The 17,094-nt window shown below is 48.4% G+C and overlaps 1 protein-coding gene across 2 annotated transcripts in view; it reads right to left on the bottom strand.

Annotated features, from left to right (window-relative positions):
• Positions 1 to 7,122: 7,122 nt before the first annotated feature.
• Positions 7,123 to 17,094, bottom strand: part of LOC149371384 (vesicular glutamate transporter 1-like) — a 201,413-nt gene continuing 191,441 nt past the window's right edge. For both annotated transcript variants that reach the window (XM_089565625.1, XM_089565624.1), the window contains exons 10-15: positions 15,961 to 16,093; positions 15,197 to 15,307; positions 14,076 to 14,203; positions 13,431 to 13,607; positions 11,627 to 11,805; positions 7,123 to 10,318 (exon numbers count right to left, since the gene is read on the bottom strand). In XM_089565625.1, coding sequence (XP_089421751.1) covers positions 11,641 to 11,805; positions 13,431 to 13,607; positions 14,076 to 14,203; positions 15,197 to 15,307; positions 15,961 to 16,093 — 714 coding nt within the window. In that variant the 3' untranslated portion in view covers positions 7,123 to 10,318; positions 11,627 to 11,640. The remainder of the gene's footprint in view (positions 10,319 to 11,626; positions 11,806 to 13,430; positions 13,608 to 14,075; positions 14,204 to 15,196; positions 15,308 to 15,960; positions 16,094 to 17,094) is intronic.

The following is a 17,094-nucleotide window of genomic DNA, read 5'->3' as shown; positions in this document are numbered from 1 at the left end:
GGTGCAAAAGCGGCATACTGTAATAGCCACATGAACAGCATCCACTATGTCTACTTGTGCCGGTGGTATTTACAGTTTATATAACAGTTGACCTCGATGAGCTTAAGTCGAGTTCTTCACAGGCTAGAAGTCGTGACACACGACAGATGACAAAACACGGAAATGGCATAGTTGCAGTGCCTTTTTTCTTTGCAACCGAGATCTACGTGTTCCTAGACTGATCTTAACTAACGTGGATGAGCTTTGCATCCGTTGCTCTGAGAAGGCTTTCTCCGACGAGCTACTCTTACACTGTGCACTAGGCTTTACAACTGTCTGACCACCTCCGCTTTGTGTATCTACACTAACACTGTACACCTCTCGGATTAACAAGGCAGTTTATCGCGCGCTACTATCCTTCGCTGCGGCTAGCTTGACGACAATGGTAAGTAACTGTTAATGCGAAGACATAAATGCAGGCTGACAAGACAAACTGGACACCGCACGGCAAGCAACGGACAAACAACTGTGCTGGGTTTCTAACGCAGGATCTTGCATAAAACTAAACGTTCCTCGCGGAAGGTTCTTATGCTAAGGTCTCTGACTCCCCAGTGGCCGGATCACGTGCAGGGCGAGTTAGTTCCAGAACCCTGTGCTTGGAAAAGCGTTCTTAATTTTCCCGGTGTTAAAAATTTGCAGTCATGGGAACTGCATGGCTAGGTGGTTTGTAGCAAATGTGCAGTTTGTGCATCACAGTCAAGCTGCAATTTGGGAGACCCTAGGTGCATGGTGGCGTCACCTGTGCATGCGAGGACGCTGATGAGCAGGTCACATCTTTCCTCTCAGCGGTGTTTTCACAAAACGTAAAAAAAAGACGCCGACAGCGCACGGAGCTTCCTGCAACGAACTGAATAGGTTTGATTCGGCATGCGCAGTTACCAGACGCGAAGTGCCAGGCTACCGTTATGTTGCTGCATTTTTGAAGACTAACGAAAGAATTCCTGAAGCTCAACTTGTCATGTAATATTGAACGTCCTGGGGATGTCCTCATATGGTCCGAATGTCTTCATCCAGAACAAGATGTCCTGAGTATATTTTGAGTGCACGACCAAACGTCCTTCATAAAGATGTCTTCAGTTTACACATTGCTGGACGTCGCAAGGATCAAACGTCCTATATTGCAGGTCAGTATTGTGGCATTAAACTCAAATCAAGCCAGCTTAACTCGCGTACGCACTCTCGATACATACAAACTGCAGATTTAATTGAAAAATGTATGTATAATAGTGATGTAATAATCATCAACTCAAGAAATGTTGCATCTTAAGGGTAAATTTATTGACTCAATAAATGTGAAACCTTGAGGGTAAATAATATTTGCTGCTTAACCTGGCCGTATGTACTGCATTTTTCTGATGGGGATGAACTCAAAAGGTTTGGCGAATTTGTTTTTGTCATAATTGACCACAACTGAAACACAAATAAAGCTGTTTCGGAATTATTGTGGACACTGCTGAGAATAATTGAACAAATGTGCATTCCATTCCCAATCATCCTATGTTCTGAAAACAGATTGAAAGGTCATGCGGGGAAAGTTTGAGGTTGTCCTGAGGCCGCACAACATAACGAGACAAGGACTTGTGGACACCCTCAGGACAACTAAGTGTCCTCAAAAATGCATCCTCAGGACAAAAACTACATCCTGAGGACATCCTGAGGATGCAGTTTTGTTTGAACTGTGTTTAGTAGATGTGGCGGCATATGTGCTAATGCTTGGTGGCGCGATATGCGGCGAAGTTTAACAAAAAAAATTGCCCTGTGCCTTTCTTTTCAATCTGTACCATGGTTGCAGAATTGCCGAGCGGGTAGGGAAAAGTGTTCAGAATACTTCAATTACCTTTTTTTTCCTTCATGTGAAGATGTAATAAATGATGTGTACTCTTTCCGGCTAAGTGCGACAATCAAATTGACACACGATAGTTGCGCTGCAAACTGAACTAGACTCGACACGTGATTCTCAGAAAGGAATATGATGGCAGAACAATGCCCCATTGCAGCGTAATGTGCTTTTCTCCCGATGCCATTAAATGTATTGATACTGCTTGCTGGCAGGTCCGTGAATATTTTCATTGGCTGCGTCCTTATTGGGACTGAGCCTGAATAATTTAGTGAAGGACATTGGCCATCATTTCAAAAGAACGCAAATCGTACTTTTATTCACCACATCGCAGTCACTATTCAAGTGCAATGTGTCTACAAGTTTTGCCTAGTAGTACAGCCGTTGTCAAAACTATGCAGTCCATGTACCGGGTTTGCTTCTGGACCATGCACTTGGGCTTGTTCCGTATCGTAAATGTTCCATATCTCTCAATGATGTCGGGAACCTCGCCCATCCAAAGCTTAGGTTGTACGGGGACACTGGGGAACCCTAACATCCGACTTAGAAGCAAACCCCTTGGGCTGTATGCTTCTAACGGAGGCTGTACGTCTAATCGTCGGCTCAAAGCTCATTCACTTCACGAGCAAATGCTACGCCATAGCGTGTGTTCATGACATCACATGTCGACACTCTCCACATGCTAACGTCGATATAACATAAGGTCGACCTTGCGTTATGCCGACGTTAGCGTGTGGAATGACGTATATATGCTCGCTACTGCGGAACTCTTGCTTGTCCATGATCAGTTTGGGCTTTGATGACCCGTCGTTGTGCATGCTCCGGTCTCCCGCATTTAGTGCGCTCGCACCTCGAACGCTGTAAAGTGTAACAGAGCCCGGTGCGCGCCGGCGCAAGGGATGAACGTGACGTACAGTGAAACGCAACATCGGCAACGAGTATTACAGTAACATAGATTTGGGGCGGGTGGTGCAAAAACGCTGGAACAGCCATCTACCGAAGACTCCGACTACAATACGCCACCATCTAGCACCCGTAGGCTAGCGCGCGGTAGAAGCGGATATTCTAGCGAGAGCGAGATTGAAAGACTTGTGGGTGTGTGTGTACGTGTCCTCTTTGCGAGTTGAGAGCGTCGCCGCCCACTCCGGAGCACTGCGGCGGGCGCGCTGCGACCCCGACCAGATCGGAGCAGGTAGCGTCGGGCCTGTGCGAGGCATCGCGTGGGGACGCGAGGCCCCGCGCCGCCCTGGGGCGCCGGGGTTTGATCCGGGCCGGAAGCCGACAGCGTCCGCCCGATGATTACATGTTCACAATCACACTGCTACACCTACACAGTTTCGTCTACGAACACTACCACTACTGTTATGATGCAAAGCAAGCAATCTGGGAACGTTGCGTGCGGGTCCGTAGTATCACTAAATACTTTCCTCGCTGCAAAACAGTTCTGAAATATACTGAACTGAACTGTGCGAGCGAAATTTCGTCATGTAGCACCTCGAGCCGACATTTCGCCAAATATAAGCGGGCGAAACTTCAGTCAGATATGGCGCAAATTTTGTGGATCGCAATTTGGCAAGTCGTCAACAATGCTCAGCACTAGTTTGAGATGAAGAGAGAGACATTTATTCCATGTTACGTGTAAATTAACTTTGTTTTACTAATTGCTTTCTCTTCTCACGCCTGTTATGTGTCAGTCTGAGAAAGCAGTCTTTGGAAATAAGAAGTTATTTTAGAAATTTGTGTACATTATTATAAAAGTATTTGTAAATAAAATCGTCGACAAGGCGCGTTACGCTGAAATAAATGACAGCTCTTTGGTGACGCCGCTACTCACTTTTTATCCCACTGATTTGAAGAAACTTGTTAGCTTCGTGTCTATAGCTTAATCTTGTTTTTGAGTAATTAATCGTCGCAGATACCAGATGACGTCTCACTCGCCGCGTCTACCCCAGCTATGAGACGTTTAGTGAACAGAACCTGCCTACGCGGCTTCCCAGATTGCATGCACGTCCGCCGAGTCTATATATCGGCGTCGGTAATATGTACAGACTGTGCTGGGAGTTGTGCTTCGTCATGTGTCGTTACCACGAGGTAGGCCGTCGCACCTCACTTGTGAGGCTTCTACACAGAAGTGCTGCAACATCGAACAGGCACGCCCAAAGAGCACGCACGCGTCACCATCCCTCTCTCTCACATTCACACAGTCAGCGTGCGGTGATAGATAACTAATGCACAAAGAACAGCCCGCGCATCGGTCGGTGGGCTCCCACGTGCAGAGGACGCTTTACCGTTAAGGGGCACGCGACGGCGTGTCACGCCACGTGGACTTGGACAAACAACACTGCAACTACTACAGCTCGGACAGTCTTGGTGCGTGGTGTGCTACGTGGTGTCATTGTTTACAGTACATGCATGTGTGCGGGTTGTGGATGAGTATTCGCTGCCGCCGCGGGCGTTTTATCACAGGTTCCTCCTCTACATGTATTATACAGCTACTTGTGACTGCTGCCTGCTGCATGGCAACGACGCCAGGCGTGTTGTGGGGTTTCGCCGAGAAGTGTTAGCCGCGCCTACTGTTTTCGCGTGTGCACTACGCCTTTTTGTTTATACAGGTCCGAGTACTGTTCTTTTCCATTGGCTGGTGGGCCGCGTGAAATCGGCCGAATGGATGGTCCAATTTGCGAATAACAGTTGGTGCCGACACTCACGGTAATGATCGCAGCCATGCTGGGCTGTGGTGACAGGGAGGGCAAACGTTGCACATATTGCGCCATTGGAATGTTTTGTAACCGGTGAAGGAGAAAATTTGGGTTCGCGTTTTGAAGAAGCGGGAAAAAGACGTTTAGCATAGCGGATACCGGACCGGCGGGGTGTCTACTACGCATGCGCAGTGGCAGTCGCGCGCCCCCATGTGGCCCGCTCGCACGGTCGTCTGGATGTCCTATATCTCTAATTATTACTATAAATCCTGGATATTGCAGCGTCGGAGACTAACAATGAAGTTTAGTAAGGTTTTTGTATTAGTTCGCCATCAAGCTGGTTCGTTAAGAAGTTGCAGGCCTTGGGACCCTATAACGGCGTACATTGCCTCCAGGCGACACCCCTGTCTTCCACTAGTGCAATGGAACAGCTGTTATGATTCATGAAAAGTGGTGAGCATAAAATGGCTGCTTGCTACGAGGTATTCTGTAAAGTTCGGAAAAAATGCCCCAAAATGAAGCAGCGCTACGAATGCTGGGAATACGGGGGAAACGCAGTACTTAACTGGCCAAGCTTTACATATAAAGAAAACGTTTGGGGTTCCCGCCTGGAACGCGCGAAATGTCTGAAGCTCGCAATACTTACTGCGCGTTTTTGCCGTGAATTTATAAGACATATTTGTTGACGGAATTTGAACATCTACAAAAAAAAAAGGGCTATACCGATAAATTCTATGGTAGTCGCGTACGCAGCTACCAAATTCTTACCCCTTCACCAGGCACTACAACCCGCAGCTAAAATTCTGGTCGTTTATGCTAATGAAATGAGCGCTTGCCGAGGGCACTGGCCAGACATCAGAGCCGGATGTTCGCCCCAATCGTCACAAACGTTCTTGGGCACATCAGTTTTGCAAATAAAAGTGGTATCGTGGAGTGCGAAATTTACAAGGCTTCAGGGATTCAGTACCATCATGTGATGTATTAACGAGGGCGGGTAGGCATAGATTTAAAGACCGTATAAGCTAGAAGTCTAGTATGAAAATTCAAGTTTGAGGTTGAAAAAAAAAAAAAAAAACCATAGATGGGATGGAAGGAGGAAACAGGGTTAGAAAATTCAGAGGCAGGCATATATCCTCTGCCATTGAACACGGTAGACTGGAAAACGGATGAAATGCAACTGTTGTCGCACTTTGCACCAGGCTCTACAGCACCATATTTACCGCATCGTTGCACACACCACACACACGCACGCAGCGATCGGCACATCGTATACCATGCACGGCGCCAAGCAACAGCAATCAGCGACAGATGAAGACCATGTACAAAGGCTGCGCTTTTAACGTCAACCGCACAGCTCAGTATCAGGTGTCACTTCCGTACTTTCGATATCTAGAACGCGTGCCTTTTGTAGTATAGCACCGCTCAGTCACGACTACGCACTATTTAGTGGAGCACACACGTTCAGGCACTCGGAATCGGTTCGACCCAGAGCCAAGCGCCGCTTTCCCGCTGACGCCATGTGCCGGCTTTGAAACTCCCAAAGCGTGTCAACACAAGTAAACTCGGGAATCTCGCGCGAAGCCTTTATGTGTGCTGCAGATGTTGCTGAGAAGTGCATAACGTACTGCGTGCATTCTTTCAGTGATTGTTATAGAAGAAATGTTCTCCCCTATACTTGCTTTACTTTCGATAACTTTTGGTTATAGTTTGGTTGAGATTTAGTTTTGGCTATTCGATTCTGTTCACCAGTAGATTACATGGTTTGCTTTATCTTTTCAGTACTCAGTGCTTTCGGTGTAGCAGTGATTCGCGTCGTTCTTGTAAAACCGAGGACAAATTTGAACAAGGCTGGGCCTTGCTTCCGCAACTGAACTGTTCGATTTTGAGCTCGCACGTTTTTAAACTGTCCTTGTGCAGCCAAAGCAAGCGGCTTACTCAGTAGGAACGCGCGGCAAGCGAGAATTGGCTCGAGGACGACCCAGATCACTATTCTGGCAACTCTCTTTAAGCACACGGACAGACATACACCAGCATCTGCAAAAAAACCAGCATAGAAACATCGTATAACTTTCATGTCAGACTCATGACATACGGTGCGGACGTCGAAATAACGACGACCTGTTTACCTCTTGTCACAGGTCGCCGGCAAGTCAGTCTATTTCGCACCGTCGCAGTGCCCGTGATCCGAGAGAAACACCGCCATGCATTCCAGACACCACGGAGCCGACGCCGACAAGCCTCTAGACCGCTGCAACTCTTCCTTCAAGTTCGGTCACGCGTTTTGCTGTCGTTCGCGCGGGAGCCATTTTAAACGCTATATTGCTTTGTTTCGTGGTATGGCCATGCTCACATCGACGAAGTATGTATGTACACGAGGGTAAACTACGGGGAGGAGAATTAGGAAGGGGAGAGAGTCCACATCTTTCGGGGTATATGCTACACTTGCTACTACGCCGCGGGCCGCGGCGGCTGCCTCATCACACGTCGCGCAGCTCGCCATTTTACCCCCCCCCCCCCCCCCCATCCTACCCCCACTAATCACTTTTTCCAGTGGGTCGAGCTATGCACTTACGTATACACCAACGCTTTAGCTTACTTTTCGTCATGCTCTCGCAGGCAGCACCTAGTCCCACAGAAGACACTAGCGTGAAACAGGCCATTAGAAACAGTGAGAACAACGAAACGTGCGTTTCGTAGTTTGCCTGTTTAGCGAGAATGTCTTTTGCATTACTGTGCATATACCATCCAGCGTAGCAAGGAGTTATTCTAAACGGCACAACAAGACAAGCGCACTTACGACGGACGGCGGGAGTACCAACGTAAGCTTTCCTCTTGCTAAAGTTTTGAGCGTAATCGTGGCCGCCCGCTTCGTATTTTAGACTTTCATTGAATTTGGAGTGAGCGATCCTCAGTTCGTCACTTACGGTGCATCAGTCACGGATGGAGGAGTACTATAACGCGATTCATCGTTGTTCTTGCATCAACTGAGCTTTTTGATTAAGTATCAAAATAGGAAGACGAGGATAATGGGAATTCCCGTTTGCGAGATCACTGCACCGCTTCGCGCTTCCCTTTGCCCTCCGACATGATGTGATAAACAAGAAGCTCAACTCTCTCATAGTACTGGCTTACTGTGTAAACATGACCTTTCATTCAGCAGCAACATTTACGCATAAAACTCAGTAGGCCTTTGCAACTTTTTGTGTGACAAACTCGACAAATATTCCAAATATTTACTTGTCTCCACGCCGATTACTCCAGTAGCTACGACTATAGCTGTCGCTTTCCAATATGAGAGCAGCTGGGAGAAGTAAAGTGAACAAAAAATAATTCAGCTCGCATTGCCAAGTTCAGTTCTGCCATTATGGTAGGCGGCATTTTTCCGCTTTGGAAAATACCTCACCAGAACTTCATCGAATGAAAAGATGTATTCAAGCGAATGGGTTGGCGTCCACCATTGGCACAGAAACCTTCTGGCTATGTATATACCTGCGCTTATCATGATGCCTCTGGTCTTGAAGAGGGCGTAATTGGTTGCAGGCTGGCTGGCTTAACCGCTTCTGAAATTGCTGGACTCCTTTCTCAGACGGCACCCACCTAGAAGTCTAATTCAGCTTTTTTTTGTGTTCCAACAGCTTTATTTGTTTTTCGAAGTCAACGCTTACATACTTTCCTAGCACCGTGTGAGTGTTGCAGCATATCGCGACCGGCAATCCGTTACTGTGAACCGCTTCCGCGAGGCGTCACTACGTATGCGCACAACGCCGTGAGGGCACCAGATGGCGCCACGTTTCTGTCAGCTGCATGCGCGCCTGCCGCGTCCCGACCAATCAGCGCATACGTAGTGGCGCACCGCGGAAGCGGGTCACGGTAGCGGATCGCGCATCACGCTATATGCTATAACTCTCTAATGGCTGTTGTCTATACCGCGGCTGGTTGGACCCTTGTTTATTACTCATACCACTTCGCATTGTTTTCAAGCCTTACCAAACTGAAACACGCGTACAAAGCAGTGTCTGCAATAGCGCATGCAAGTTGAACGAAGCTGGCACGACCTGCGTCTACTACATAGTGATTCTGGAGGCAGCCGCGGCAGCCCGCCTCACACACTGAGATTAGAAGGCTTTCTTGGAAGGAGGTCAGTGATGGCACAACCACTGTTCTTTTTCTTCTTTTAATCCGCGTTTCTCCTCATTTTTGTTTGTTTAGTTGAAGTGTATCGTGTTAAATAGCAACGGAACCCTATGAACGGAGCCTGGTGGGCTGGAGAACCGTGTGACGTGGGCTGTCTGCGTGTTTTGCTATACACATGAGCGCGACCGTTCCTAACACGGCTATGTACGCCTACCGTTTTGTTTTATTCATGTTAGTGTTAACCTGCGTCTTACCGGAATTCCAACACGGCACTTCTTATTCTTTCGAGTTGCTACAACTTAAATGGTTTCATCTTGTTTCATCGTGCGTATGTTTACCTCGCATTCTGGCGACGTACTCGCGAACGCTAACTTTCAGAAACATTCCTTACTCATTCTCAAAGACTTCGGCTCTTTCAGGCTTTGCTGCGCGAGTCTTGCTATGTTTATGAGGGAAAAAAGACAACAAAAACTACTAACATTTACTTAAACGTGCTCTAGAATGTCTAAGATGTCTCTGTCTCGACATGCAAGTAAGGCGGCAAACCACGAATCCCTAGATGTCGGCTGTATGTGCAGTTATTTCGCTATCGACACCAAGGCTGAACTGCTATGCCTACTGTAATACTCACCGGGTCAGTTCGCACTTGAGCTTATTATTATTCGAGAGTTAGCACTGCGTTCACGCCTATCCGCAAAGCACGAACATAGAGGTTGATGCCAGATGCACGCTTCAACGACACTGCCTCGTTTCGATAAGTAGAACGCAACTCGGCTGACCATTCTTTAGAAAAAAAGAAAAACGTATAAAAACAAACTGGCGTCGAAACCTGCTCCGGCTACGCCATGAAAAATTCTCACGTTTTAATTTTTTTTTGCCTTCTCCCGAGATGTTTGCAACGAACTCGTCATGTTCGACGCAGTTCTTCACAAAAGCTACTTGTGTACTTGAACTGAGTCGCGCGTGAATTGATGTTAAGTAATGTTAAACCTAGAGTGCATTGTCCACACAGTGCCGGTACACCGCATGCGAAATTACTGCTTTTAAGATCCTTTTGCTTTCCGGCACTGAATTGTTTAAGACTGCTGTACGTGCCTACAATGTTATCATCGTGGACGTGTCTTCGGTTGGTGCAGTTTTGCTTTCTTCCTGAGATTTTGTTTTCCTTACCAAAGGAACCGAAACTAAGGCCTTTTCAAAGTGAGCAGGTCGACCTGACCCTGTACACCTTCGGTGCGATTCACCTTCTGCGTTGCCGAAGGGAAAAATAATAAAAAAAAAGAACAGAGAAAGGGTAGCAAGGAAAGCGAACCGAGTGATCACGGCGGGGTCGGAAAAGAGCCGTGACTGGCGCAGCTGCATGCGTGTGCGTCTGTCTCTCAGCCTTCGTCATCGTCGTCGTCTCTGTCGTCTCCGAGCCGGGCGCTTCGTCTTTCCCCATGCCGCCGACCGCGGTGGTCGCGCCGTGCGTCCTGTCGCCGGCGTCCCGTTCGGCGGTCGTCGCGGTTCCTCCCTCTCGTCTGTCGCTCTCGTCGTCGCCGCCGCTCCCTCCGAGTTCGGCTCTACGGCAACTCGGCGCCGCCGCCCACGTCTTCGTAGTACCCGTCCGCTGAAAAATGGAAGGGAATTTCCTAGTTTCTATTTTACCTAAGTAAACGCAAGCACCACAACCACCACCCAGAAGGATGAAAAAGTCAGCCTGACTGCGGAAATAAAAAAAAAAATTGGCTGTGGTTCGACACGTCTGACCCCAATAAGACAAGCGAAAGGCTAGGCTACGCCTGGTTTTTCGCTGCAATGCAGCTTGTCTCCGAGCTATATCAGTCGGATGATCCGACTCTGCTTTCCTTCTATTTAGTATAGCGAGGCTTTGCCAGTCAACTACTTGTTATTTTGTCCCTCTCCACCCTGAGCACGTAATTCGGCGAGCGGGGGCACAGGTGTTGCTCAAGGCGAGGGAGGCAGCAGCGAGAAGCGAGCGCAGCTGCGGTGCTGGAGCGAGCGAGTCACGTGATCTGACGTCATAGCCACACCTCCGCCCCTTCTACTGGTTGAAAGTCATTGTCAAGCGGCTTTGACCTTGAGCTTTGCATGCGGAGAGTAAAGCTCTAATATATGCCACGCGGCAGAGGTTTGCTTCTTCTTGAGCGCAGATGTCGTGCAGGCAAAGCACGCTTTACAGGCAAAAAAGACAGTTTGCTATTGTGCATTTTTATTTTTTTGTTTCATAGGCCGGCTTCACTTCACCTCAGTGTTGAATGTCACAGCAATACCGCATTTCGCACTTTTTATGAAGTGGAATATTTAACATGATTTCGATGACAACACCACGTGCACCAGACACGCACAAACACTCGTATTCCGCACTTCATCTTCGTTTTAGTAACACCTTTATTAGGGGAACGTGGAACGTAGGGAAACCAACTTAACGAATTATGGAAGCGGTGCGTTAAGTTTTACGAGACGCCAGTGACAGAGAGAAAAACGAGGGAAAGCTAGAAATAAGAGCGGGATGGCAGGATTTCACCAAAATGGTAGAAGGCGCTTCTAAAAATTTCATGAAACAAGCATTTCCACTCATCGCTGCAGCGATCGCCAGCACCCTGAGTGTTCGAGCCGAACCCGTCGTTCGGCCAAGAAGGATATTCGAAAAACGTTTTACGGACTGACGCCGTTGAGCAACAACTGTAATCCGCAAACAATAATAGCGCGCCGAATGCTTTTCAGGTGTACTCTTAAGCCACGCTGCCATGGCAGTGAAAGCATCGAATTCTCCGTGATTTTCGAAATTCGAGATGAAATCGGTTGCCGGACTACTACCAACAGCACGACACGTCAATAAGGCTAAGAGTTTTTTTTAGTATTTCCCTGGTACGCGACTCTTGTGTTAGTGAAGAGAAAGCGCTCGTATACGCACCCTTTATTCTCCGGCTAGAAGTCCCTCTGGTCGTAGACGTCCCGCGAAGGTTCCTGAACCCGTTCCTCACGGGTTTCGTACACCGGGAAGTTTGTCTCGGCCGTGGCGCCGTACGAGGTCTGGCGCTGGAAGGACTGCTGCTGCTGTTGCTGCGTTGCACTGTTCGCTGTTGAGTCCTCCTTGGAGCGGAAAGGCGAATAATAAGTTATCATTATGCTTGAATGACCGGGCACGAGAACATATTATTCTCTCAGAAATGCGTCAGATCCGAATAACCTCCCACGTAACTGTAGAAAATGTACGAACTGCGTCCCAGCCTTCGACGAGATCTCCATACTAGGAAAAGGAAAAACAGAGATGAAAGAGAAATACTGGAAGCCTGTCACATTAGGCTGCAAGTAAGTGACACGTGAGTCAGTGCACCGTCACTGTCGCTTACGAATAAGGAATTTAAGTTAATGGCAAAGAGTGTACGGGTGTAGGAGCGAAATCAACACAATTTTAAGGCGAGAGCCTTATATGGCCCATTAGCAGCGAAGCCCGGAGTCGTTGTCGGTGTCCCGTAAAAGTGGTCCCGCAAACCCATAAAGACGTCATAAGAAAATAAAAAAAAATAATTCTTCCGAAGGTGTGGGGAATCGAACCAGGGACCTTCAGATTGTGGGGCTGTTGAGAGAATTTTAAACGTGCTAAGGCCTGCCAGAAAGATCTGGCAGGTTGCTGCTGTCAAGGTTTCGGTGAATGTCCCAGTAGTTTTGGTAGTGTTTTGTCGAACCATGGCAGTAAAGGAAAGGCCACAAAACCGCGTCGCTTTTTGGCGAAACGGTTCTGTATGAGTGTACGAGTTGCCTGACGACTGTATTCAGATGAGTAGGAGTGTCATTAGAAAGGTGGGGAGAATATAAATATAAAATTAATGCTTTCGCCTTCAAAGCACGTAAGTAGTCTTACGTGCTCTCCTTAATTTTTTTGTCTACGCATGGGTTGAAGGTGAGCGTGTTTTAGGTTACATTCCACGTTGGTGTCTTCTGCGGCTGATACGCACGCGTTGTTTGGCCACCTTGGTAGGCTGTCTTTCAATAAAACACCAGTTGTTAGTCCAGCACTGCCCTGTGTACTACTTCTTATGTTCCCGTTTTCTTTGCTGGTCACATCATGTTTGATCCACAACAACTATCCCGCATAATTACCCTGGTGCTGCGTTATCATCATCATCATCAACATTAGCCTGACTATGTCCACCACAGGGCAAATGCCTCTCCCATGTCTCTACAATTAACCCTGTCCTTTGCCAGCTGCAGCCACCGTATCCCCGCAAACTTCCTAATCTCATCCGCTGACCTAACTTTCTGCCGCCCCCTGCCACGCTTGCCTTCTCTTGGAATCCACTACGTTACCCTTAAGGACCAGCGGGTATCTTGCCTTCGCATTACATGCCCTGCCCAAACCCATTTCTTCCTCTTGATTTCGACCAGGATGCCATAAACCCGCGTTTTCTCCCTCACCCACTCTGTCCGTTTCCGGTCTCTTAACGTTACAGCTATCATTTTTCTTTCCATAGCTCGCTGCGCTCTCCTCAACTTAAGCTGAACCCTTTTCGTTGGCCTCTACGTTTCTGCCCCATAGGTGAGTACCGGTAAGATCTTATACGTTTCTCTTGAGGGATATTGGTAAACTGCCATTCATGACCTGAAAGAGCCTGCAATATGTGCTCCACCCCACTCGTTCTACCTCAATACGTGCTGCGTAGGCTGCACGTATTCTGCCAAGCTTTACAAGCGGAGCAGTGTGTTTCGAGGAGTACCTTGAAGGCGTTCTCGAGCGGGTTCCACGAGGGTCCCTCCTCCTCGCGGGGTGGCTCCGCCCACGCCTGCTTCTCTCCCGACGCAAAGATGGCGTAGAAGATGACGCCGCCGAAGTGGATCAGGCTCGCAATCAGGAACACTTTCTCCCAGCGGGACGCGTCATCCCCGCCGTGGATCTGTTCGGTGAACCGGGTCGGAGTACATCGAGGATTAGCGGTCACACAACGGATCATTGACGATTCATTGCACAAGTTAATGACTACGTGGTACAATGACCGGTCATCATACGGCTTCTCAACTGGGATTATCTAAGGACGTCCAATTCAGAACATTTATCAGTAATCAACGTTGTGATTTCCCGAGACGTCCTGTTTGGCCAAAAGCGGAACATGCGACAGACTTCGAGGATTTTAGCTGCAGGCGGAGCTGGTCTTGCAAAGGCCTTTCGGGGAATCTTTCGCTCTAGTACGGCGTTTGGGCACTTACTCCACACTGAACGAGGTTAATAGCGAACGAAGTCTGGCTTCTCATTACAAGTGCAACAGAAACCAAATGAACAAGACCAAACATTTTTTTTTGTATGTGCGTGTGTGACTCGAGGTTGCCAGAATGTCTTAAAGGCGTCGTTGTCGCGTGACACGTACCTTCTTGTCAGTAATGTACTCCACCACGATGGGGCAGAGCATGCCGGCCAGCGTGCCGACGCCATTGGACAGCCCCATCAGGATACTGGCGTACCGCGGGGCGATGTCGAGGTGGTTCACATTGAAACCTGCGGCCGGCGCGCACGAGGAGCGATGAGCCCTAGCCGTGCAGTGTTTTAAACTGCAGGGCAGTTAGCTTTAGATACGGAGCCTCTTAGTGTCCGGATATGACGTTTCATGGCGAAGCATATAACTCGTCTCTTAGCCAATCAGAGTGCCAGTTCTGCATCGTGACGTTGCTGCGGAAGCATTTAGTTGCGACATGCTATACGAACGAGTATGGCAAAGCTATTTACTTTGACAGCCTTACATGCAGCTATTGCTGTATGAGAAATTATAGGTAAAGCTGTTTGTGATGTCGCAATACGCCAAACGCTAACAAGCTGCAGACATCTTTGAATGAGGGGAGTGGGGACTATCCTTTGTATAACTTTTGTCTTGCAATTCCCGCCTTTAATCTTTAAGTTTTTAGTGCGCGCCCTCTGTCCCCGTGACATAGTGGTCGATGGACACTTAGAAAACTCATTTCATTGCCGCTCTGTTTCCTTTTTTCGCCTTTTTTCCCCTACCCAAGTGTAGGGTAGCCAACTGGGCATCGCCTGGTTAACCTCCCTGCCTTTCCGTTCATTTCTCTCTCTCTCTTGTCTTGCAATAAATTGCGAAAAATGTCCGAGAGGATGTTCTTGCAAGAGAACCGACCCATGCTCGGTTGAAAAAAACTTTTCGCCTAGCTCCTAAGGACTATAAAATCGCGTCGCTCTGCGTCCATACTTGGTTCATGTTACGAAGTCTCTTAAAAAAAAAAAAAACGCAAGCACGAGAAAAAAAAAAAGAAAACGTGCATTAAGGATGGTCTACAAGTCACGCCTGCGCAGAGGGAGCAGGCACATGCTCAGATGCTGCTCAAGCACAGATAGACTATCAAGTGCGTCTTTATGAATGCATGTTGAGCAACGTATGAGTTCCGGGTCTTGGCAGGCAAAAGTTCACTTGCCCCGCAACTCTAGACCTCATTTTTTCTCAATAGAAAATATCCAACAAAACAAAAAGAACACTCCAACCTGATATGGCGAAACCACTGAAGCCCACGGCCAGGGTCAGGGCTGAGATGGCCACTGGGGTGCTCCGGGTGTATCCCACCACCAACAGGAACACGGCCTCCATGCCGAAGCCTGGCACGGGGAAAGGGGGAAGAAAGGGAGAGCAAACATGCCACTTTTGTTGTCATCACCATCATCATCATCACAATCATCATCATCATCGTAACTACGTCCACTGTCCACTCTTCCAATTAACCCTGTCCAGTGCCAGCTGAGGCCACATTATCCCCGCAGACTTCCGTAGCTCATTCGACCGTTTATGTCAGCACTGACATTATTTCCTCCAAGTTTTCGTAAGTTGACGCACAGTAACTCTCTCTTTCTGTTCACATATTACGCACCTTGGTGGGACACCGTGAATAGTAGGCCAGCACTGCATACTTTATTAACTGCCAAGTCAGAATTGTCTAGATCGTTGAGCCATCTCGTCAAGAGGGTAAAGACTGATGCTATCATTACAGGACGTAGCCCTACGTACTGTAAATGTCAGCAGTGCTTTACTGAGCTCGTGTGTTTCACATAGCTCTAGCCGCTTCGAAGATGAGTGGCCTAGACAGTCTGGACGAAGCTCATTTCTTCGACAAAAGAAAAGAGGGGGGGGGGGGAATGGCACTGTGGTTTTATGTTTTGTCACTGAGGCAGTTGAGCACAGAAACCAAAGCGCGCGGGCACTACGGTCAATACAGCGCAGCATGTCCATGTTCTCGAAGTAATTGCGCGCGTACCTCCACAGTTGAAGATCTTCCTGACGACTGTGGTGCTGAGTATCTGGCGGGTCCGCAGGTAGTCCGCCAGCTGGCCTCCCAGGGGCACCACCAGCGTCATGCACAGGTGGGGGAGGGCGCCCACAAGGCCCGACTGCGGAGCAGGAGGGCAGTCATGGCGGCACGAGTCGATATAGTATAACGCCAGAGCGAAAGCGGCCACCGCGTTCTTGTGCGCAACCTCTCTGCGCTTTTTCTAACCGTTGTGGCCACCATCGTGATGCGCCTACTGATAGCCTACCGCTCCGATGCGGTCAATATTCATTGCGTAGCATTTTGGCAACGTCGATCTTTTCTGGTCGACGTTGGCCGCCATTACTAAGAATATGGAACTAACAGGCAGTACTATTCGCCGTTTCTAAGAACAGCGCGTTCAGACATAAAAAACAAACAAACTCAAAGGACGGTTAACGAGTGTGTAAAGTGGATGTCTGAGTGCTGGTTGTGGCGCCAGAGCAAATAATTTTTATTGCGTTCGGTCTAACTACTATGCTTGAGTGCATGTACTGCAACGCGCGTCGCCTTGTGCCCCATGCCCCTTCCGCAGAGTCTCTCCGGCTTTCTTATCACGTACAGTCTTTGCCAAAAGTAGCCAGGCTGCACTGTTTGCTTCTCATTCGTATAGTAGAGCCCTTACAGCTTCCCTAAAGATCAAAAAGTTCTTTTGAAGGTTAGTACAGGGGTTCTCGTTACCATACAGGGATTTAGAGCTTTATGGCTTGCATAATAGCTTTAATATACGACTGAGAAGCGAACTATGCAGCCTGGCTACTTTTGGCAAAGGCTACATAGACGTAGCCAGCTACAGAAGCGTCTTGGCGCGCTGCCAAGTTCGCCAAGCGAGCCACCGCCTCCGGCGCTCCCGTCAAAACTAACATGCAACATCTTGGCGCTGTGCCAATGTCTGTTCTGCGGCCTGCACGATACTGAAGGATGAGCTATACAGAGCTAGCGCTCTAGAGATATTATTCTATTCGAAGGGGGGATTTGCTGATAGGAAAAGACGACAAACACATGGAGCAGCATGTGGAGAAGAAGAAGAAGAAGAAGGCAGATAACTACCAACGGGCGTGGGCAGCTGAAGAAGGGGCACCG

Source organism: Amblyomma mixtum, chromosome 1 (genome assembly GCF_055824585.1).
Source record: "Amblyomma mixtum isolate Tamu chromosome 1, ASM5582458v1, whole genome shotgun sequence".
In the NCBI taxonomy this organism is placed as follows: domain Eukaryota; kingdom Metazoa; phylum Arthropoda; class Arachnida; order Ixodida; family Ixodidae; genus Amblyomma; species Amblyomma mixtum.
The sequence above is the reverse complement of the archived record's forward strand: the minus strand, read 5'-3'. Positions and strand labels throughout refer to the sequence as shown.